The sequence below is a fragment of the Cygnus olor genome, chromosome 15, assembly GCF_009769625.2.
Source record: "Cygnus olor isolate bCygOlo1 chromosome 15, bCygOlo1.pri.v2, whole genome shotgun sequence".
Taxonomy (NCBI): domain Eukaryota; kingdom Metazoa; phylum Chordata; class Aves; order Anseriformes; family Anatidae; genus Cygnus; species Cygnus olor.
Window position 1 is genome coordinate 14,190,336 of NC_049183.1, and position 23,273 is coordinate 14,213,608.

General features: G+C 40.4%; 1 protein-coding gene across 1 annotated transcript in view; it reads right to left on the bottom strand.

The window, feature by feature from the left end:
* Positions 1-1,526: 1,526 nt before the first annotated feature.
* SMURF1 (SMAD specific E3 ubiquitin protein ligase 1) overlaps positions 1,527-23,273 on the bottom strand; it is a 48,142-nt gene continuing 26,395 nt past the window's right edge. The window contains 18 exon segments of the mRNA XM_040574568.1: positions 1,527-6,201; positions 6,927-7,002; positions 7,829-8,030; positions 9,537-9,637; positions 9,640-9,656; positions 10,028-10,165; positions 11,063-11,241; positions 12,233-12,347; positions 14,063-14,166; positions 14,852-15,056; positions 16,400-16,546; positions 18,848-18,932; positions 19,731-19,969; positions 20,335-20,410; positions 21,316-21,381; positions 21,501-21,634; positions 22,246-22,354; positions 23,033-23,071. Of these exon segments, the coding sequence (XP_040430502.1) occupies positions 6,102-6,201; positions 6,927-7,002; positions 7,829-8,030; positions 9,537-9,637; positions 9,640-9,656; positions 10,028-10,165; positions 11,063-11,241; positions 12,233-12,347; positions 14,063-14,166; positions 14,852-15,056; positions 16,400-16,546; positions 18,848-18,932; positions 19,731-19,969; positions 20,335-20,410; positions 21,316-21,381; positions 21,501-21,634; positions 22,246-22,354; positions 23,033-23,071 (2,132 nt within the window). The 3' untranslated portion in view covers positions 1,527-6,101.

The following is a 23,273-nucleotide window of genomic DNA, read 5'->3' on the forward strand; positions in this document are numbered from 1 at the left end:
ATAGGGGTCCCATAGCCCCTACTGGGGGGTCTTGTGTCCCCTATAGGGGTCCCATAGCCTCTATAGGGGGGTCTTGTGTCCCCTATAAGGGTCCCATAGCCCCTCTGGGGGGTCTCATGTCCCCTATAGAGGTCCCATAGCCCTTACTGGGGGCCTTGTGTCCCCTATTAAGGGGTCTCATGCCCCCTGTGGGGGTCCCGTATCTCATTTTAGGGGGTCTCGTGTCCCCTATGGGGTCTCGTGTCCCCTATTAAGTGGTCTCATGCCCACCGTGGGGGTCCCATATCTCATATTAAGGGGTCTTGTGTCCCCTGCGGGGTCTCACGTTCCCTGTGAGGGTTCCATGAGCCCTATGGGGTGTCCTGCCAAGGGGGCACGTCCCCTATGGGGGTCTCTTGTCCCCTATGGGGGTCTTTGTATCAGCTGGGGGGTCTCATATCGCCTACTGGGGGGTCTTGTGCCCTTATTAAAGGGTCTCATGCCCCCCGTGGGGGTCCCATATCCCCTATTATTAGGGGGCCTTACCTCCCCTATGGGCTCTCAAATGTTCAACGCACTGAGCTCACCCGCACCAGGGTTACCTCTGTGGGAACAACGCGAGTCTCACCCGACTTTCTCCTCCCCATCGGGTCCGGGTTTGTTTCGCAGATCCTGTTCTAGAACCCGGCCAAACACCAAGAGCAGCCCGGGGGCTCCCAGGGACACTTTTCTCCGTCCCCCTCTCCGTGCAGGGCCCGCTGTGGTTCAGGAACCTCCGTTTCCTACGCCGACTGCTTCTGGATGTGGGACTGCAATCCGCCAGCTCGGCAGGGCTCTCAGCGGCCGTCTGCAGTCACACTTCCCCTCCCTTAAACACTCCTCTTCTGCGCAGGTTGCAGTGGGAGGAAAATAAAAGAGCAATTCTCAACCTGTTTGTGCCTACCCTCCTTCCCTGTCACGGTACAGCCGGCCCTAAGCTCTTATTATAAGCTTTTATTTTGTGTCAGGTAAAGCACAGCAGGATCCCGGGCCTAAGCGACAGGCTCTTGTTCTCTAGAGGGACACAAGCGATTAAACGAGGCTCCGGCCAAGGCTGGGAGACGATCTGCAGGGCACTGCTCGCATTATCCAGCCAGCAACTAACCGTGCGATCGCAGAAGGGGTTACAAACCTTGGTTTGGTGGTGTTTCACCAAAAACAAAAAAACAGAAAAAAGCAGCGCGTCCAGGACGCACGAGGATCGTAATTAATCCGAACAGAAATCACCACTGCTACGCCAGCACTCCTCACAGGACGGTTTGTACGTCCTGCAGAAAGAGGCAGAGACCGGAGAATTTAACCTGAGGAATTTAATTGACCTGCCAAGCTCCCATAAACGAGACAGTGAATTACTTAAGCTCTGAGATTTAAGAGAAGTAGTAATTTGTTTTGTTTTCAAAAAGTTCTCGCGGTGCAAGAGCCCTACAACATACCCAATCTGAAGCAGGCTACAGGAATCCTCTTTATCTCGGCTATGTCTGCAAAAGAAAGACGTAACAGAAATCAGGAATGCTTCCCCAAAACGTCTTTATTAAAGAAAACAGAAAGCAGGACAAGCGTTGGACCGAGCACCGAAGGACTGACAGCGCTTCCTGCTCCGCGCCGTCAATCACAAGTTGTTCGATCCCTCCTGCTGAAACAAGGGGCAGGCGAAACCCTGGTACGTCAGTGCATTTGGCCACCCTGTGGTGTTACTCAAACAATAAAAGATTATTATCGAAAAATTATTATTTAAAAAAATAAATAAATCTACACGGGTTAAAGGAAGCCTAGCTGTAGGTTTTACGAGGCGAAGGCTGCGCGGCAGCACAAGCCTGGCACCGAGTGCTGAACCATCAGCGCTGACTGCCAGCCGTCTGCGGGCAGGCTCCTACCACCCCTTCTCCCCTTGCAAAACACTCCAAAAGCAAATTTATCAGCGTTAATCAATCTTTCTCCAGCTTTTATTAAGGGGAGATTATCGTTCTTCTTTCTCCTGAAAACTGAGATTTTTGGAAAAGTAACAGGACAGATAAGAACAGAAACGGACTGAGGCTGGTACGCAAAGAAGGACTGAAAGGAGGCGTTCTCTCCTCTGCGTAAATCTGGGAAACGAGTTTGGGTTTCCAGAGCTCGTCCACTGCGCTCCCACAGCTTCCCGCACCGCTGAGACACCTCTGCTCAGAACGCGGTGAGCCAACGCTGGGAGAAATCGCTGACGCTCAATACTCGTGAGCCCAGTCACCGCAAACAGCGGTAGAGCTGCATTACCCTGACCTCTGGGTCTTTAAACCTAAATGGGATTATTTTTTAACCTTACTAAATATTTCATAATGCTACAGATTTTTTTAATGTCAGCAATACTTTGTTGTTGTTGTTGCCGCCTCCTGTAACACTGTGCCTTTATCCTCCACCCCCACCTCCAGCTAAGCTAAGCACAGCGCTATCCCCCTCTCCTCTGGAGCCTACCAATCTTCCTACAGCTGCCATAAATACGTTAACAAAGCGGTGGATACCGAGAGTTTAAAGTTGTGAGTTTATTGCATATGTAACAAAAATGAACATGACCTCCTGGGTCCAGCCTACTATACAATCACTGTTTATTCCAGCTGGTTCCATAACCACATTAAATAGAACTAGTATTTCTTTAAATACTTTGATTTAGACATAAAATGAAACATTAGTGTACAACTTTCACAAAATAAATCTGCAATAAAAACAGTGGGAAGAATAACAAGGATAGCAGCAATACTTAAACATGACATTACAAAATAATAAATTAAAAAAAATACATTATAAAGTGGTTGAGGAACAAAAATTAACAAATTAAAAACAGATCCATACTGTGTTTCTGGGAACTTGCTGTGCCATGCGGCCCTGAACCTGGGCACTGAGGGCCTGGTGGCCAGATCACAAATTTACAAAATCTATTGGATTTCACAACCACCTCAACTTGAACTAAGTACATACTGCTGAGCGAACTTTGATTTCACCACTTGGAGCTTCGAGCAGCCTTTTCGAAGCAGGGTCTTGTCTAACATAATGCCCAAGTTAACGCTAGCATTCAGAAAGCAGTCTCATTTCTTCCCGATTTAAAACACGAGCAAAGTGGTGGTTTCCTGCATCCCTGAGCGTGTAGAATAGGCTGATGAGCAGTATCAGGGCAAGCACTGAAGGTCTGTGCCAATGGACCAGCTTTTCGGTTTGCCTTTAGGACAGGAACAAAAGACACGTTGTACCTTGTGTTTCCTTCACGTCTGATCCAAGACACACGTGTGTACGAGGTGGAACGCGCAATGACAGAATGAACACCAGACTTCATGTTATTCTTTGGGCAAGTTTGAGAAGTAACAACCAGTTCAAGCGCTGGCAGACCAAGTGGGAATGAACACACAAATTTGGACAGCTGAGGTTACCCAAACAGCCCCCAAGACCTCAAAGAGTCAATGGCTCGAGCCATGCAAACTCTTGTTTGCATTTCATCCTTCCCTGGCCTTGAAAGCAGCCACTGGAAGAAGAAATCATCATTTAAAACTCACACTGCCTCGCTTCTTTATTTTCTCCATCCATCCATTCAGCTTTAAGGCCTGCCTCAATTGCATGTACAGAACAATACAAAAAAAAAAAAGGTCTTCATCATCACTGAAGTGGCACAAAATTGCAAAGACAACACACGATGGGAGGGGTGGTGAAGCTGTTTAAAAGAGAACTAAAATAATTAAGAAGACAGTGCCCTATTCTCATTATTGTCAGCAAGGAGGAGGTACCTTGACAAGGCCTTTTAAATACAGCAAAAGACATACAGACTTCTCAAAACAACAATCCTTGCCTATTCTTATCTTGTGCATTCAATAAAACACTGACCTAGCAAAGACATCAGGAACTATCATATGCCAACTGGGCCATTGGCATAAAGCTACTTGACCTACCGATCTCCAAATCAAGGGCCTTCACCTTCACCTCGCTTGGCTTTTACTGAGCCAGTTGTGCTGCATGTAGAGCCTGTGTGACAGGATTTTTGTTAGTGGTGGGCTTTAGTAGTTGGTTTTTAAACTCTTTTAGTGAAAAATCCACATGAGACTGCATGCAAAGCTTTGGGGCGATAATCTATTTCGTGTTTTTCCTATCTGACTGGTTTATTGCACATTCAAACATACTGAAAGGATTAAATACACCCTATGAACAGGTACGGCTTCACAGTCATTTTGAAAAGCCAGGGCTGTGGGGATTCTGCTACTTAGCCCAAGACTGTACAGATGCTCACCTGCAGACAGTTGCGTTTCCTCTCTTTACTGCAAGACACTCACGTAATTTCATTTATTCCCCAGCAATCAGTACTGCGGAAACTGGTCCCCAAGCGCAACAAGATGCCTGCAGAACAGCTCTAAATACACCGCTCCCGTACAATCTTGCGAGATGAGCACCTTTAGCCACCCTGTGCAAGTCTCACAATATGGTACAATTTTACACCTCCAATGCAATCCTCACTCCCAACATCAAATCACAAGAATTATGGTCAATGGAAACAAACAAAACGGAGAAAAGATGCCAGGATTTTGACAAGTGTCTACCTTCTGTCCTATCACAGTTTAAAGCTATTATCAAATTCAATTTAAAAAAGACAAAATAGAAGTATTCCAGTAGACATCTTCTAAGAACAACCTCTTACCCACAGCTGAATTTCAATACACTATTCCATAAACAAAACATCTGTTAAATGTTTCAGTAATGAATCTCTCTAAAAATCAGGCTTGCCAAAGAAAAAAAGAATCCTATACAAGCAAGTCTGCTTTACTTAAGTTTAGACATGTTTGATAGATAACCGGGTCTTTCTGAAGCTGTGTTATTTGTTAGAATACTGTCTCATCTCGGTGTGCAAACTGGAAAAAATGTTAGTGATTCAGGTATTTGATTTGCTTTTGTTTCCCCTGGGAAGTCATTTTAGCAATGTTAGAGAACCAACCTTTTAATATTAGTTTCGGATATTTGAAAAAATTGCCTTATATGGCTCTCTGGAGAAATTTTATCCCTACAGAACTGAAGTCATAAATCCTTCCAGTAGCTTTCCATAACACCTAAAATGTATTCACTATATAGTTACCCTTTTACCTCGGCCTCCAAACAGACCTTTCAGAAGGCCAAAAACTTCAGAACAGGAGCTTGCTCTGTTGACTTAGCCTTTAGCTATTTTCATTTTGAGTCTTAGAAGTTGAAGTCACACCAACATCTCGGGTAAAACAGTGGCACAGAAATCACAGCTTTGGAATTGAATAGATCTTGTCCTCTGTCTCGTCCTTACAAAGCTTCTCTGCAAGGTACTTACGTCTGAACAAACTATGGAAAGTAATTCTGCAGGAGGAAATAATTGTTTTCATGTGCAAAACAATTAGGTTTCATCCAGGACAACCAAAAAGAAATCATACAATACCATTTAAGCAATGTCCCCAGTTCCTTCACTTTTCTCAAGGTGAGCCGCAGCTTCCACTGGGAGCTTCCTGCTAAGGCAGAACTTGAATTTCTTTACCTTTCAGTTAAGTGTTCATATGGAGGCATCTTCTGCTAGAAGTTCGCTTTTTAAACACGTTTTTAAAATGTGCAATGCAAATTCTAGTGCCAGTCAGACACGCTGCACCCACTGGACTCTACAGGGCTCAAGCTTGATTTAAGACAAACTAACCAGGTACGCCTACCAGTTGCAAGTCCTCAGCAAATCAAGCTCATTCTTAATTACACTTTGATTCTCCTATTTAAAAAACAAAACAAACAAAAAAAAGGTCACTGACCCTATCACAATATGTGTTACAAATCTAGCAGAATATCCTGTGTATCCAAAGCCAAATGCTGAACTTGGCTGCATTTCGTTTCATGGGGGATGGAAGAAGAGGGAAGGGCTTCTTGTAACAAAGGGGAAAAAGAGTTGGAAACCACCAACAAAAGCCCCTACCCCCACCCTCATCCACCAACAGTGGAAGGGAAACAACCCATCTCCAAGTTGTCTAGAGTTCTGATGCTTCAGACAGCTTAGCAGGAAGTTCGCAGCAAGCTTCTTCTAGCTTTTGATTTGGTGGTCCATGAGCTAGCATCTGTTTCCTTTGGTTGCTTTGTCACTCCACAGCAAACCCACATGTCTCTTCCACAGCTGTCAACAGCTTCTCGTAAAGCTTCTCGTATGACTCATAAGGCGGAATGTCAATCCGGTTAAAGCTAGAGGTAAAATAACAACACGTTGCAGCACACGAATCTAACACATTTATCGAAAACAAGACAAATAAACAAACAACAAAACGCAGTCAAATCCTAGATCAGCTACATATATGCAGAATTTGTAAAATTAATGTCAAAGAAAGCCTCGGCCCCTTCAATGGCTGAAGGAGACAAGATCAAAGAAACTATTTCTGCAGCAGGAATGCGTGACTTACCAGGGCTGCATTTGGGAGGAGGAGACAGGTGGCAGATGCAGGAGACTTGCAAATAAAGCAAGACATGAGGCAGGCCTACTCCCTGCTCTGCCTGCATATAATCTGTGCCTCTGCTGAAATGATTTCCTGTCCCTGACAGAGTGAGATTTCTGTACAAGAGCTTAGTTCTGTGCCTATACTGTACCAATAGCGCATACATCCTACATTTTACATCTGAAAACTATTCTTTGTAATCCTAAACATGTGGAACCACGCATCTCACTATTGAGGCTAATCAACCTTGGGATAAACAAAACCCACAGATATTACAGAAAACATAAATCAAGCTAGAACAGAAGTCAATTATTTTGCTGGCTGCGGAGTGCAGATATTTCCAAGCTAGCAGAACACACTTGGATTCATCTAGACACATCACATGGGTTGATCTACATCCAGGACCAAGAGAGATGACTACTTTAAACCAAGACAACGAGAAAGCAAGTACTGACAAACAAAGTGTTTTCATCTTACCAAGTGTGGGCTTTTGGAAGGTTGTCTGTGTTTGCATCTATTAAATGGATGGTAAACAGTCTGGGGCCTGCAGCGCCTGTAGAACCTTACAGACAGACATTCTAGTTAATGCACTTCAAAAAAACATCATTCGTGTACACGCATTTTGCTACTTACAAAAAGGAAAGTGAGAAAATTACAGTTCCAGACGCAAATACAAGTATGTTATATGACTAAATCCACAGGTCAGATTTGCAGCTAGTGAAGAGATAAGAGGTGAGGTTCTTAATGACAATAAACTTGCAGCCTACTATTTTGGAAGGCAGCTAAATTTCACACCAACAACGTTGCACCTTCAGAAATGAAGAGACTCAAGCGCAAGCAGACTTGCCGTGCAAAACAGAACTATGCATTTTAATTCTGAAGATCAGCTTACTGCCAGCAAACAGTTGGAACATCATCAGGAGAATCACAACAGCCTGAAACACTGCCACCTTTTCTGATGACAAATATTCCAATTTTCAGGAACTTTTACTTTAAAGTCTAATGGTTTGCTGCCAAAGAGCGAAGGAAACACACGTTTCACTTAAAAGAGTTATTCAGTCAGCTCTATAATCATGTGCATGCTTGCATGCAATGATACTAACAACATCAGTCCAGAAAGTTGTAAGAGACCGATAAGCTAATATTGACACCAGTCTAAGTGCTACACGATGACAGATTTTCCAGCTTGTATCACTATCAGCAAAACTACTAAAGTGGTCACCGTCAGCTGCTGACAAATGTAAAACTGCTCTTGGGATCAAAAGTTTGTAAGTAATTGAGTTATCCAGTAACATGCTGATATTCTACGAGGGCCTAGTAAATACCACGATTTTTATCTTTCTCCCACCACACATTAACTCGGCCTCCACATCAGTCACCTTGTAAAGCCTTGAAACCTTGAAGTGGGACACGCGTTGAACCTGTCACAAACTGCAACAGCCTTGCCCTTCTTTCTTCATCAAATGTTTCGACTGCTTGCCAGAACCACTTCACAATATTGCTATCTGCCATGCAGTGCTTTAGACGTGTGTTTGACTTCCAGTCGTTCAGGTCTATCTTATCCAGGCCTCCTATGATTAGCTGTTAAAGGATTAGGAAATGCTTTAACATTCAAAGTCGGTGCAGGTTTTCAGCTATAAAATCATACACCAAGCTATTTCACAAAGACTAGCATTCTTTACGCACTTGAGCCACCTTTTTGGTACACAGTTAACGCTCCAAAACAGTTCAGAATAGGAAGTAAATCTCTCCAGTTAAACTGCAATGAAACTGAGGCTGAGGATTACACTTACCAGAACTGACATTTTCACAGGAAACTAGACTTAAGTGCCCATTCAATACCTGCTTTTTAAATCTATCCTACCTGGAAAGTACACCATATCTTTATGAGAGTGCAGCACAGACTTGGAAGAAGGCATGTCATCTACACACATCATTTCCCTGACTTGGGTTTGTTATAGAAGTGCTAATAACGAAACATGAGAAAATCCTGCTCAGTTCCTGGTATCATCCTAATTGGTCTGTTGTTCCAGAACTGACCACAAACTACAAACACTTTGCGTGTGTTTTCTGATGTCTTTTGTGAGATCCTCTGACAAGGACTAGATGTATTACTTCAATTCAATCTCTCTTCCAGATGAAACCAGATTGCAAAATACCGTGAAAGAAAGTCACTGTTGGCCACAAATCTAACCAGCTACCCTGGCAACAACAAATAAATGGCATACAGAAGACATCATCACTCAAAACAAAACGTGTGTCATATTCTATTTCCCATAATATTTCATACTGAGGATCACATTTCTGAGAGCTAGCATTTAGCGGCTGTCTTTTTGTGCCACCAAGATAGCACCCACTTAGGCTGATTTACATTATTAGGGCAGTTGTGACTATCCTAACTTAGACGACACTGAAATATTTAATGGATTTTTAATCTGCCTTTTCAAACAGCTAGCACAGGGAGTGCAGTAACTTTGTGATTAATTGGTATGCAAAAACTACCAGCATGAAGCTATTTCTTCCAATACCCCGAAACAGTCCACGTTCCACGGGACACCTTATTTATTAAGAAACAAAATGGAAAAAGGCTATAATAAGAGTTATTTGAAGGAGTAGCATTCTATACCTCAGGATTACATGAGAAGACAACTCCGTTTCTTTTCTACATGTTCTAACGTTTGTCTTACCCGCTGGAAACCATGCCCTGTGTGCATAAAGGCACAGCCACGTATTAAAGCAGTTACTGAAGAAAACAAGTTCTGGGGTGGATAACAGGTTAGGTCTTGCCAACAATTCCTCAGACTTTCAGTACTCCCTCTCTGCCCAGACCACCTGCTTTGAGCATTAGTCCTTGGTTACACAACGTGAGGTATTTGTCCTTCCCTGTTTAAGTAGCCCTCTCACTAACTCTAACCCAAAGAATGTCTAGAATAAACCAAAAAATGTTTAGTTAAATAAATACACAGCTTTTTGGTATGTAAACTATAATTGTGTTGATAAATTTATTTATTCGGTTTTAAAAAATCAGTGCTTTATTGTTGATCTTAAAAATTAAGAAATAATATTCCAAGTGGATAATATATATACCTCAAGTTCCTTCTGGTCAAAAGGCTTGAGGAGATGTTGAGGAATAAGTTCATTAAAACCTTTCTGCAGAGCCAAGAACTGTGCCTCTATTCCTCTCATAATCGCCAGTTTACATATAACCTGGGGGAAGAAAAAAAGTCAGGGCTGACAAGCTAGATGGCATTGGGCTTTTTATAGCAGAGCATGAAAAAGCTCATTTCACAGACCAACTAGCTTTAATAGACGCATTTTGTTTTATGAAAGAAGTGCTTATTAGTTATTTTTTCCATCAACAATTAATTATTGCACCATCAACAGAAAACACAAAGTACAATTCACAACCTTCATCTTCCCAGGTCTTACAATAGCACATTGTGTGAAAACACGTAATTTATGACTCAGGTATTTCCCTTTAAAATACCCATTCCATTAGTTTCACTGTATATAAAAAAAATAGTGTTCACTACCCTCTTTCTACTACATTTGCAGGAAGTATTTTTGTTTTGCAATACCTGACATATTCTTTCTTGTTCTCTTCTGTCACTGGAATATTCCTGCCATTTGGTTTGAGTTCATGCTGTAAAATCCGCCCAAAAGCATTGTGCTCCACACAAAAAGTGTGGTCCAGAACTGGGGTGATATCATTCTCTCTAGCAAATGAAAAATGGAAGGTAAACTTAACATTTTCGATATTTTGATAACTCTCAGTGCTGATGCTGAGAGGGTTTTTTTGTTTGTTTGTTTTTTTTAAATCTGAACACTGAGACAGTCTTCAGGATAAACCTAGCAACTATCCATCTGCATTTCACACCACTAGAGCAGTACTGCCACAATCATCAGTTTTTGTATAGTTTAATGAATGCTGAAGAGATGTCCGGACATGTCATTGTCACTCTTCTAATTTTAGTAGTACTCAGGATAATGAAGAAATGATTAAATCCTATCCATACACACATGTGCACACACACAGTAATAAACCAATTTGCTGCCATGTGTTGGTGTGAAGCACAGAAGAGGTTGCATTCAATGAATGTGGACAACATACCAATAACTTAAAATATAAAATTTAAAACAGCATTTGTGAAAAAAGAGACAATGCAAAGCGATGCTGAAGAGTCCCAAAGCTATAAGTAATGGTGGATTTTGTTCTGAACTGTAAATGTACAGAAGTTGAAATTAATTCCATTTATTTCCTTTGTAATCAAAATTGGTAACTGAGCCACATTTTCTTCTGAACAAAGATTGTACTTCCTCAGAACTCTGTTCTGAGTTTGGATTTTGGAACTGTAGCATTCTACCACACCCATGCAACACAATGTTTTAGAACCTAATTTGCTGCAAGGAGGGCTAACAAAGAGTTTTGCATGAGACTCCTCCTCACGTACGTTGAGCTTTTTGGCATAGAAACAGTTATTTGGTAATTTTGTACAGTTCTCCCCCACCACAAGATCCTTGCAAGCATTTTCCATGAAGCACTGTCTCACTACTGCCAGCATACTCTGCCCCATCTCCTCCACAGCAAGGCAACTGATAAATACAGTACTTACAAAATCCAGACTAAACTTTTGTGTAGTTCTGGGTCAACAGATTCCAGATCAGAGAGCTGAATGGGTTTTCCCAGAAGCTGTTTGTAAAAGGGAACTGTGAAACCCCCATTAATATAGTGTCCATGGAACACAGCCAAACCCATTATCCGACCAACAAAATGGAAATAAGACAAATGGTCCTGCGGGGAGAGAGGAGAGAAAAATCAGGCAGCAGGAAGACGCTCCAACACTGACATCTTGTGGCTACATAAGCGCAAGTTATCTGCAACCCTCTGGGCACTAGGAGCCACCATTTTTCCTCATAACATAACCAAGAACAGAAGCATTTAATAATTAAACATCTCAACCAAGTGTCTGTGCATTATCTAATAAACTGGATGCAAGCCTTCTAGACCTCACAAACAGCAAAATTCAGAGAAAGAAAATCCCCATGAAAGCACTGGAATCCAAAAATATATGACAACTCCAAACAAATTATTTTATTCTTTGTTTAACCACAAAAATTTTTGTGCTCACTTACTCTTGAGGAAGCAGGGCACGTGCTTGTTTCATTCACGTGTCTTTTACGTTACTCATATGCCTCAGTTTTCAAATTAGTTTAAGTTCTATGGTTGATATTCTCCCAATTTACCTCCCCCATCTCACACAGCAAATTAATTATGTCAGGAAAAAGTCCCCCATGCTAATATAGAATTGCTGCTCCTTTTAGGTTCTGCATCAGTACAAGTTCTCCAATAAGGGAAAAAAGAGAAAGCATGGCAGCTTACTGCAAAAGGGCAAGCAAGACTTACGTGCCCCTACAGTCATGAAGTGAACACTGCTCATGATGCAATGATGTTTACACAACCATCTGCATGTAAAGCAAAGAACATTTTTACCTACACATATCATATCAGAATCAATGTGCAGCCCCATCCAGTACTGAGTCTCAAATGACAACCTAAAGAATTCAGATACTTCAGATCTCAAAGGAGATCTCCTCTCTCATGTGCTTCATTTCTGTACAACCTCCTCTCCTCCGTATTATGTCGATATAAGATTCATTAACACATTCTTACCCCACTTCACTGTCTGTTTACACTCTTGGCATGAAAAGACAGCTGTAACAAAAACCTGCAAGGGACGAACGATCTCTTAAAGCAGGTATGTTGCTCAGAAGTCAATACTTACAGGATTGATAGAAGAGTCTGGATTGATTTGCAGCATGTAAATATTATCTGTAGAGTACTGGAAGAGTCCATAATATGGATTCAACATTTCATGGCACAGTAAATACAACCATTCTCTGAAAAAAAAAGTGGTACTTTAGAAGGGAGAGCAACTTCCACTTAAGTTTCAGAGAACACAGTTATTGTGAATCATCAACAGTTATCAGATACGAGTTTCTTATTTCTAATCAAATCATTTTGTACTGCCCTCCATTTGCAGACCAAAGAGGTATGCTTAGAAAGCTGTCAAGTGACTTACTTCACTCACAGGCAGCCTGATTTAGTTTGTAAGTACTGAAGGAATTAACGTCAATTAGCATAGTTAGTAAGCGATTAGGCAATACCATCATACTCCTCACCTGTCAGAGGCATACTTAAACAAAGCGAATCTGAACAATATCCATTTCAAAAACAAACAAACATTTTTATAGAATTTGGATATTTGGAGGCTAAAAAGACCTGACCCTCTGCAACCTGAATATTGTAAAGAAATACTCAACAAAAACTGCTGCTTAAAACCAGTTCACTCACTAGAGATCTTTTAAAAAAGCTGTTTTTCTGCAAATACTTAATGACTAGAGAATCTCTGCTTTCATCAAAGAGTTCAGAAGGGGCAGAGACCAAACCCGTTAAAAGAAGATGGGTCTGGTAAATTCTCCTCTCATTTCAGTAACATACAAGGACCACAACTGAACAAAAGCTATTTTTGACCTCCCCACTTCCCATGACAAACACTCCTTTCTTATTAAATTTGGTAGAGGACACTCATTGCAGGTGCAAAATATTCTGAGAGAACTACAAATTTTAATGCTTTGAAGTGGAGCAGGACTAATTTCAAAGAGTCTCTTCCAGCCAATGGGCAATTATGAAAGCCATCAGGGAAATACAGACATCAACAGTGAAGACCCTCAAGGCTAACTTGTGTACTGCAGCTCAGAATGTTCCAACTTCTTTCCTTTGTCCAGCCATAGGTTGCTGGGTAATGCAGCTTTTGTGGATTTGAAAAATCCCCCAGTGAATTTATGTGATGCATCTCAGCCACTGCAAAGATGAGCATTTTGACAATGATACAATCAACTCCAGAACTGATGCGACTCTTAAGGAATGACTATTTTTAACAGGCAGGCAAGTCTGATCTAAAACTTTAGCCTTTGTTTAGGATTAGTTCATCTTGACTACTGCTCCAACAGATCAGAGGACTCTCTTGAATATGTCTTATACATTAAAAAAGAAGCCCCATTGTCTTAGAATCCCTTCACTGAAAATAAGACGTGTATTTAACAGAATTTGTACTCTGGTTTGGATTTTACTTCAGAGTCTGTATGCTTCTTGACAGACCTTGCAATTTTAGCTGATCTCATATTCACCACTGAAACTGCATCATGTTGCTGAGATCAGCACTTCCTAGAGTAAGATCAATAGCCTACCCTAAACAAGCCTCCTACAATCACCAGGTAATGGTGATGAAAACAGATTATTTATGGGGAAGAGGAGAAATGGAAACAATTCAATCTAGTGTTAACTCCAGTAGCATTCTCAAATCCAAAGCATACCAAATCATTTACTATGAGCCTTTGACAGTAGCAGGGCTGCAGGACAACTGTTAAGTCACATGCCTTCACTTTCTAATCTACCTTGGAACAAAGACTGAACCCAAGACCAGTATCTATAAATAAGATCACAAAAAATCTGCATATACTATTAACAGATCATTTGAAAGGGAATATCAGCCACAGGTCAATTTAAGGACAATTTTACAGTTAAAAAGTGCCAGACAAACCCAAAATCTCACCTTGCTACTCCTCCATAATCCAGGCCTTCCTCTCCTCGAAATTTTACCATAAGCCTCTTTTTCAAGTCCTTAGGCCTCATCTTCATTATCTGACGGTAGGATTCCTGTATGTGTGTATAGATATATATAAACATATAATTTCTAAAAAATCAGATTAGACATTTTATTTCCTTTCTATAATTAACTCTACTAAGAAGCATTAGTATAATACCTGGATTGTTACTCAGCTACAGAAAACATTCTGTTAAAGGGCTAATCTAAAGCACATTCCAACGACAACTCTAATATTTATTAGTATAAAGTCCACACAATGCTTAATTCCCTTTTGCTACACAAAGGCGCTTAGAAAGTAATCCAATCCAAGAATAGGAGAATTCCTAACCACAGTTACATTTTAAATGCCTAAATATACAAGTTGTAACAGCAAGCCTACAGATGCCCTTCAACTACTGTCATTTCTAAATGAAAAAGAATGCTCATATTTGTCCGTAAAACCCTTGTAAAGTGTATGCAACTTACCTGTCCTTATGCAAGGTGCAGGAGTTTTAGTAACTGAAATTTTGTATTGGCAAAAGAGTACAAAAGCAATCTGTACTCAGAATTTATTCTTACCAACTCCCATGTCAAACCCCATTCCTTTAGTTTCATATTTTATCAGAGTTCAGGTAACTCATTTGATGCTATCAGATTCACCAATTCTTTCACTAAACAAACTTGATGTAACAAAAGATCAGTTTTATTTACCTCTTGAATGACAAAAGCTGCTATTAGTAGTAAAGAGTCAAATACCTCAAATATTTCCTCTCTGGATACTTCAATGCGGCAATGACCAGCTTGCGGTTGCTGAAGGGAGAGCTCATGTCTGAGAACTTTCAATTTTTGTACCAAATCTCTTTCATATCTCTGTGCAGGCAATTCCTCACCATCTTCTAGTGACCCCTCATTTGGAGCTGGCAGAGGCTGCTGGCTGGGCTCTTTTAGCTGGCATTGATGGCTTTGAAAGAAAAGTAAAATATTTATCCTAGAAGCATAACAATAAGGAAGATGGACAAGCAACAGTGGAAAGAACTCATCAAGCTTCTCTAGGAGTAACTTGGAGTAAAACGTATATTCAGGTGAGTAACGTCTATAACATCACTACCCAACATTCAGGGATATAAGGAATATAGACTTTTACAATAGTCAAGAGTTTCAGCAATTTCCAGCTAAGGTTTTTCTCTTTTTTCTTTTTTTTTTTTTTTTTTTTAATGGTAATACACTGCAGAAGGCATTCTCTGTTACTATGGAGCAAGATCACTGAATGCTGACTGAACAGTAATTAAAGACTTTGTGGTATTTCTCCCACATGGAGACAACTTCCAAGAGTGTAACATGAAAAGAGATCTCTAACACAACAACAGCTTTATAAATGGAACCACCTAACAACTGCTATGAACTTTTTTTCCAGCTCCACCCAAAATAAGGCCGGGGATTACTGATGCAGTAAAAAGAATTGCATCTATGAAGAGAAAGAGGTACTTGTCCCAAATAGATGCAGCTTCAAATATTCAACTATCCTTATCCATCAGGGGTTTATTTGGGTTGCAGATTTTTTTTTCTTTAATTGATTGTTTTTGGTTGTTTTGTTTTTGTTTTTTAGATCCAGAGATTCCACAGCTGGCTTCAAGCACAGACAACTCAGATCCGCAAAAAATTCTTAGCTCAGGCACAAGCACTGTCAGACTGCTTCCACGGTCAGGTCTGTAACAGTTCAGCTGCTTTTGTGTGATGCAGAGCTTGAACTTATTAAATCCTGCTAAACCCAAGCTGGCTGTGCACAGCACCAGGCAACCAGACTGCGGCTGGCTTTATATTCCTGTTGTCTGGAGCTCAAGGAAGCACAAATCCAGTTCAGGTCTAGCAGAGCTAGCACAGAGCTAGAACAGCTGTCAGAGAGACATGAGCTGACTGCTGTGGAACTGTCTAGCAGAACCCCTACCCTGCATCCCAGCATTTCTAGAACTGCCTATTTGCTCCAGCAGAACGCGGTCCAATTTTGCCAAACCAGCCTAAAAGATCAGCGTTGTGCCAAAGTATGCAAGTCCTCCCTTAAACCTGACTGTAAACGATAATAAAAATATTTTTGAAGAGTTTTTGCATGAAGGTTAGCCAAAACCAATATTCAGACCGACTAGACCCACACAGGAACCTACCTCCTTGCATCTGTTCCCCAATATCATTATTACATGTTTTTTTTTCAGCCCTTCATGACTCCAAGACTGTAGTTAAAATTGTACAAAAATACATGGTTTAATATTCCAAACTTGAGGGGAATTATTTATCATACAAGGTTCTTACTTCATGATGTGATGTAGTCGTGGATCTGTGAATTGTGTGGTTCTGTTGTTATGATCTACAAAATATATTCTTCCTGAAACTGTACTTCTAACTTCCCAACCTGGAGGCAAAGGTCCTAGTTCATCACAATTCACACTGTTAAGGTCTCTAAGGAGAAAAATAAACCAAGTTAAAGCACTTCTGAAGTTAAGATGAAACCAATTACATTCAGGGGGTGGGGTGGGGGAATGCATTTGGTGCTCAGTGATTCTAGGCTATGAAAGTCTTAGGAAGAAGGAGAGAATAGCTATTTTTATGTTGCCTTTTTAGAATCCTCAGTCTAAGCAGTGCAACTCCTTATGTCTGTCCTTTTAAGTCTTTGAAAGTAATAAAGCCATGCCGCTTAGAAGTAACTTCAATATGCAATGTCGTCATTCAGGTGATGACAGGGCTTCTCAGGGCTATAAAAGGAGGAAGAGACTTTTTTCCATAGAAAAAATTTACAGCAAAAAATCCTATTAACAGCAGCGTGATCTCTGTGCAGAAAACCCAACAATTAAACAAAGGCCTCTACACCAACAGCTGCCTCTAACTGCCCAATAGGTTAAGAAGCCAAGACAGCCAAGCACTAGGATCACTTAAAAAGAAAAAATCACCTCGTTAATTAGCAAGGTTAGAATCCTAAGTATTTGACTGAGAAATCATCCAGAGGAAGGCTTTAGTGACGTATTCACCCCTTTCATCCTAGATAGCTTTAAGGTATCGTTCTATGTGCTCTTTAAGGTATCGTTCTATGTGCTGCTAAAGGTAGTCACTCACTTGCAGGCAGCACAGTAACATTCGAATTCAATGCACAGAATGTATTTACATTTAGAGAATTTAAAATGTTTAACACCCCAGACACCTAATACAGTAAAACCGAAGAATGGCAAGAAAAGGAAGGAGAGGAACTTGAAGATTGTTGTTTAGACAGAAAAGCTGTTGTTAAGTGAAATATTCTCTAGACAGCTGACGTGGATTCATCTATTATCCAGGGTTGAAGACATCACTCGATAGATTTCCTTACCTAAATCTAACCACCCAGCATCAGCATAAGCAAGTAAACCGAGAGGCTTCAGAAAAGGTAGAAACACTTTGTACATCAAAGGCTTCATTACTGTCAGAGTGAGTATAAGCCAGCAGGGGGTAGACAGGGAGACAGACAAGCCTTTGTTAGGCTCCTTAAAAGAAGATTATAGTTGTAACCATTTGTTTCAATCAGCTGTGCATCTGAAAGTACTTTAGAGATCTGATTACATCAAGTTTTAACCTACATCTGTGCTAAATGCCAAGGTTAGGTTTTTGCACTGTAACTAGTAAAGAAAAGCCACCTTTAACCAAAATAAAACAAGTGACCTGTGACACAAGAAACTGTTGTGTCCACTTACTTTGCTGGTCCCAAAAACCTGGCTCTAAGATTTGTACAGAAAAGAAGCAATAACTTTCGTTAGGCATCACTGGAAGAAGAGACACGGCTTTGGGCACGCAAGCCTGACGTGAGTGACACAAATAAGCACTGTCATTTCTTCTTCCAACTACACCAGCTAATCTAACATCAGCTATTTTCTCTCTCTCTAAACCTTATTTCTAATATCCTCCCATACGCTGTTATTATATCAACACTTTTGCCTACACTGCTTTATATAATTTTTCTAATATCCTGTATCATGCTGGTGTATTATGCAGCCAGCACAGCAGCTGAAGAGTTACAAACTTTGTGTTTTACTACAGAATCTGGTGTGCAGGTGGCCCAGTGAAACAGCCCAGACCCAGAGCCCCTCAAGGAAGAGAGCCAGACCTTAGTCACAAAGACCTGGATTAACTGCAGGTTAAGTTTTAAAGAGGCTTTACTAAATTAATCATGTGGAGGATTCAAATTTTCTAGCTGCAAATCATTGGTCTGAAGCATAAAAACCCCAATGCTATTTCAAGTTTAAAGATGACAAGTGATCTCTGTTTCAGTTATACGGGAGTGGGCACTATTGTAGCAGAAGTTGCAAATTCAATACTCAACAAGCAATGGCTTTAAGGGATTAGTCACCTTTTTTCTTTAATGTACAGTTCAAACTGGTTTTGAACAAAGTTTGGGTTAGATTCAGAAATCTGTAACTTTAACAAAAAAAAAAAAAGGAAGCCACACTGACGTTCTGGGAAGAATTTATCAAATGGGAATTCCCAAAGGACTACGCAGATTTTTCCTTTGTTTTACATGATTCACAGCTGAATAATTTTCTCTTTCAAAAAGTCATCTTTAATGTATGGTGAAAAGCTAACTGGAGAGGTCAAAAATTATTCCTCTGCTCTTGCCTCTCCCTTTAAATTTAGATAGTCCATTTTACAGATTTTTTGCTCTTTAAGATTCAGCTTACTTCTGTACACACACACACACAATTCCCCCCCAGCAATGAGTCTGCAACTATAAATACATACCTTGGTATCCTAGGGTCATGCCATGTGCTAACTCCAGTCTGTGTGTGCAAAAAATAAACCTGTCCCTGTACTGTTGTTCTTTGTTCTACAAAGAGGGAGAAAAGATTACTGTAAATTACAAATCTGAAAACAACAACCCTGAATAACAGTTTGTTTGAAACCATTAGTGTATACTGTCTTTCTGTCAGCTCTCGGAGAAAGCACTTGAGCCATCCCACCTGATGTCTCGCAGCACGGACTACTTTATCTTTAAACACTGTCTTCACAAATTTACTTGACTACACATTTCAATAATCCTTTTCAAACTCACAAATCCAGGCACCAACATGTTCCAGTTTGTATTTTTAGACTTTCAGACAACCCAAACCCCCAAACTGGATTTCTTTCCTCCTAGATTTGGCGTGCTCTTTTCTGAGCTTTAAATTCTCCTTAATCTTATCCTTCCTAATCTTCTGTACTACTGGCTTCTTCGTTGCTTTTATATTTTCCCGATCTTTTCTCAAACGTGGGCTCAAACTTACATGACATGCCAAGGGGGAAGGAAAAAAATAGCATTACTGCTCTAGTTTAAAGAGCTCTTTACATTCATTCTCCCTAGATACACAGCCAAGATTAGCAGTGAGTTTTCTATAACAGCATCATACCACAAACTCATGTTTAATTCACCATCAACCCCTCAGTGTATCCTGGAGTAGGCAACTGCTAATTAGACAATCTCAGACTTGCATCTGCACTGTTTAGTTCCTTTTCCAAAATGCAGACCATTAGATGCACACACATACTGCATGTCCTGACAGGCAAACCACATCTATATGTTAAAATGGGAAATTTTTCTCTGAAGTCTTTTGAAAACCGAAATTTAATAGTTCTGGAAAACTCTTACCATAGCCTTCTGGTAGGTCAGGAGACTGGTGACCATGTGGTCTGTTCTGAGGTGTCTGTACATGACCTCTGACTTCAGGAGTCCGAAGTCGCTGTGCCTGAAGCCTCTGATCTTGACTTGGGGACTCTACAAAGCGACAATTGCCTCCACCAGCAGCCCCTGTAGTGTCTGTATATGGTGCTGGTTCCTCCATAAAACAGCTCAGTGGCCTTCCTGGTCCAGAATCTTCATAAACCGTTCTGAAAATGGGGAAACTTCAAGAGTTTCCATCACAAAGAAGTGAATGCAGAAATAACTGTTTTTCTCCCTCTGTTACTTCAAGTACCACAACTTCTAAGGCAAGCTATGACACTTTCTTAACGTTTTTATACCCCAAATTTCTTAGCTGAACAGAAATGCCAGAAGCACTGGTAACAAGAAATATCAAGTCCTAGCCAGTTTAGCATATTTTCTTCAAATAAGTATTCAGCTATAACCTTACTACCTGTTATGTATTCCCAGATAAGATATTAGTCACACTACTATTTAATATTTTGAGTGTTCATTATATTCTTTCCATGTATAAACTGTTTTTCTAATTAAGTGTAAAGAAAGCAATTCTTACCCTTCATTCTCCAAAAGCCCTCTGCAGTCTACTACAGAACCTCCCGTGCCTATTCTGTCCCGTGTTTGTAAACTGACTGCAATAAAAACCAAACACAAGTTAATAATAAAAGAACAATTGTTCCCTAAACAATAACAGCAACCACTGAACAAGCCACATTTATATAGGGTAAAATATTAAGGAACGCTAAAGCTTGGTACACGAGAGCACACCACTTACCACAACCCCTTCTATAACCCTAAAGCATTATTCATTTTAAAAAAGGGAGAAAAGAAACCAGAGGCATCACATCATCAGAACTTAAGCTGAGTCTATTTCTGTAAATATCAAACATGCCAGCTTCTACATCTGCATTTCATGAGGATTCAGAAAGGTTAGCTAGAAAGAAATAGCTCGCCACTAGATGTCATCGTTACGGTTAGAATCTGGGCTTTGCCAAACATTTATGTACTTCTATCGAACAGCTTGGGTTTGACGCGGGGGAGAGGCACCGCAGTGTGGTAAGATGGGTTAAGTTAGGCGTCCAACTAGCATTGCCAAAAGCACAAAAACATTGCTGAAATTTGGAAATGGGTTACATGAGCCAGCGATCAAGAATGGATTTAAAACAGCAATTCACAACATTTCTTTTACCTCCTTTAGGTCCTGTTTTCCAGGCAACATTCTGTTTGCCTGTCACCTCCATCCTAATACAATCAGTTTTACAGAACATTCACCCTTCCAGAGCTGCATTAGAAACCTTGCCAAATGCACTCCCCATTTTTAATATTGTTTCCCATTATCTAATGAGAGAAACCAAACTGCTATGTAGGAGTACAACAAAAAAAATTCATGTTATGCAATTTAATCCCATTAAAGTCTGAAGAAACAACACAGAAAAGGCATTGAAGCAATGACTGGGGGTTTCTGTTTTTAATACAGCATTTGCCCATGTACTGTATTTATCTAAGAAGATAAATGTTTAACCAAGAGCGTTCTTACCCACTATTTGGCCTCGTACAGCATCAGTATCTGTGGGATTTAGTTTGCATAGATCCAAACGCTGGTCTGCAAATGAGAATTGGAAACATCAACAAAACACTGAGGGGCTGAGGGAGAATACTACCCACTACTCGAACACGAGGCACTGAAGGCTCTTGGCTGTGCCAGGCAGGGACTGCTCTTACATCCAGTATCTTTTAGCCTGCTGATGGCATTGGAGAGGAGTCGGACACACCCCAGGAAGCCAGCTCCCTGTTTCTTGTGGATTTTTTTATGGTTCCATACACTGATGGTTATGGAATCCGTCTTGCCAACATATCTAGAAAAACACACATTGGAAGAGTAATTTTAGAAAAAAAGAACTCCTTTTTACTGTATAGCATTTATGCTTTATTTGGTACAAATTCTGATACATTTTAGTACATTGGTCATGCTCCTTTATTATAAATGCATAAGTGCTTAAGGCTGAAAAAGTGTTATTAATGAATTACTGTGCTATGATTTTACACAGCACATTAAATTGATATTTCTGCAGCACGAATTAACTACAGACAGCCTCATTAAAACCTATGCGTCAAGCTAATTAATGTACAAAAATTTTAAATTTATGTTTCTAATATTTTGAAGAAAATAAATCATTACAACAAGGACAATCTTTTCTAAAAGCTGGGCTGCACTGCTCCAATAGAGCTTGCTCTAAGCAGTTTTGCTGTGTACCTAACACACAGATGTTGCCACATTCAAACACCTAGAAGCAAGAGATGTAACCCTTTATTTGCAGGTCATTTTTTGTTACTGCAAAAATTAGTCGTCCTCAGCAAATGTGATTCTTCTTGGTAACAAAAAATGAAGCTGCAGTGGCAACCCTTGCACTTCATTTAAGAGATAAATCTCAAAGAGTTTTTACTTATGACCTAAGAAATAACTCACAGATCATAATGCTGGTTCCATTTGGGGTCCAACGTGTTCTTCACAGTGTCAGTTGAATGGCACTGACCTGACCCATCAACAACTATTTTCGCAAATGGGTCAGGAAGTCCTGTGGAAGGGAAAAGGGGCCGTTAAACTCGATGCTTTTTCTTTTCTTTGTTTTGTTTCTTCCAATACAATGCTATCATGAGCTCTTCCCCCCTTAAGCAAGCTGCCATTATCCTAAAACTATTTTAGTAAATCCAAAATGAGTTCCAAATTAAAGAACAAGGTACTTCTGCCCTACGCATTGATATCTGCCATAAATAGTACAAGAATTTAGAAAACAAAAGGTTTTGTTTTCTAAAAGCACAAAAAATGTGCTCAATTTAACAGTGCTTAAGTGGCCCATGCATACAAAAAGCAGGCATTTTGATTCAGTCCTTAAGGTGACATCAAGACTCCAGTTGGACCCTTGGCAAGTTTTTTTGGTTGGCTGGTTTTTAACAATTACATCCCTATGAGATAGATGCCATTGGTAACCCTCACAAAAAAAACCTGTAAGTAGCAGCCTGCTTGCAGCCTCATCAGCCAGACTTCCAACTTGAATTTGCAAGTCCTTGGTCTTTCCAAGGCTAGAGTCTACATCACCCAAATACAATTCAGAGCAATGTGCATTTATGTAGTAATGCAAGCACGGAACCACAGAACAAATCACATACACAAATGAGCCATGACGGTAATGCACAATCTGCAAACAAACCTGATTAATCAAGAGCAGAAAGTTATACAGTTGGGGCATACTTACTGAAGAAATCTTTCTTTGCAAGATTCTTGGCACATAATACTGCAAAACAAAATACCAGATAAAGAAATCTTAAATCCATAAACAAAACCTTCCAGCAATCATACCAATTACAACAGTACATGATCTGCACTCTTAAAAGAAAGCCAGATATTATATACGAGCATTGTTTTCTTCACCTGTGATTGGAATTTGCACTTACAGAAAGAGAAAAATCCTTTTGCTGCTTTTGTTCTATCGTCGC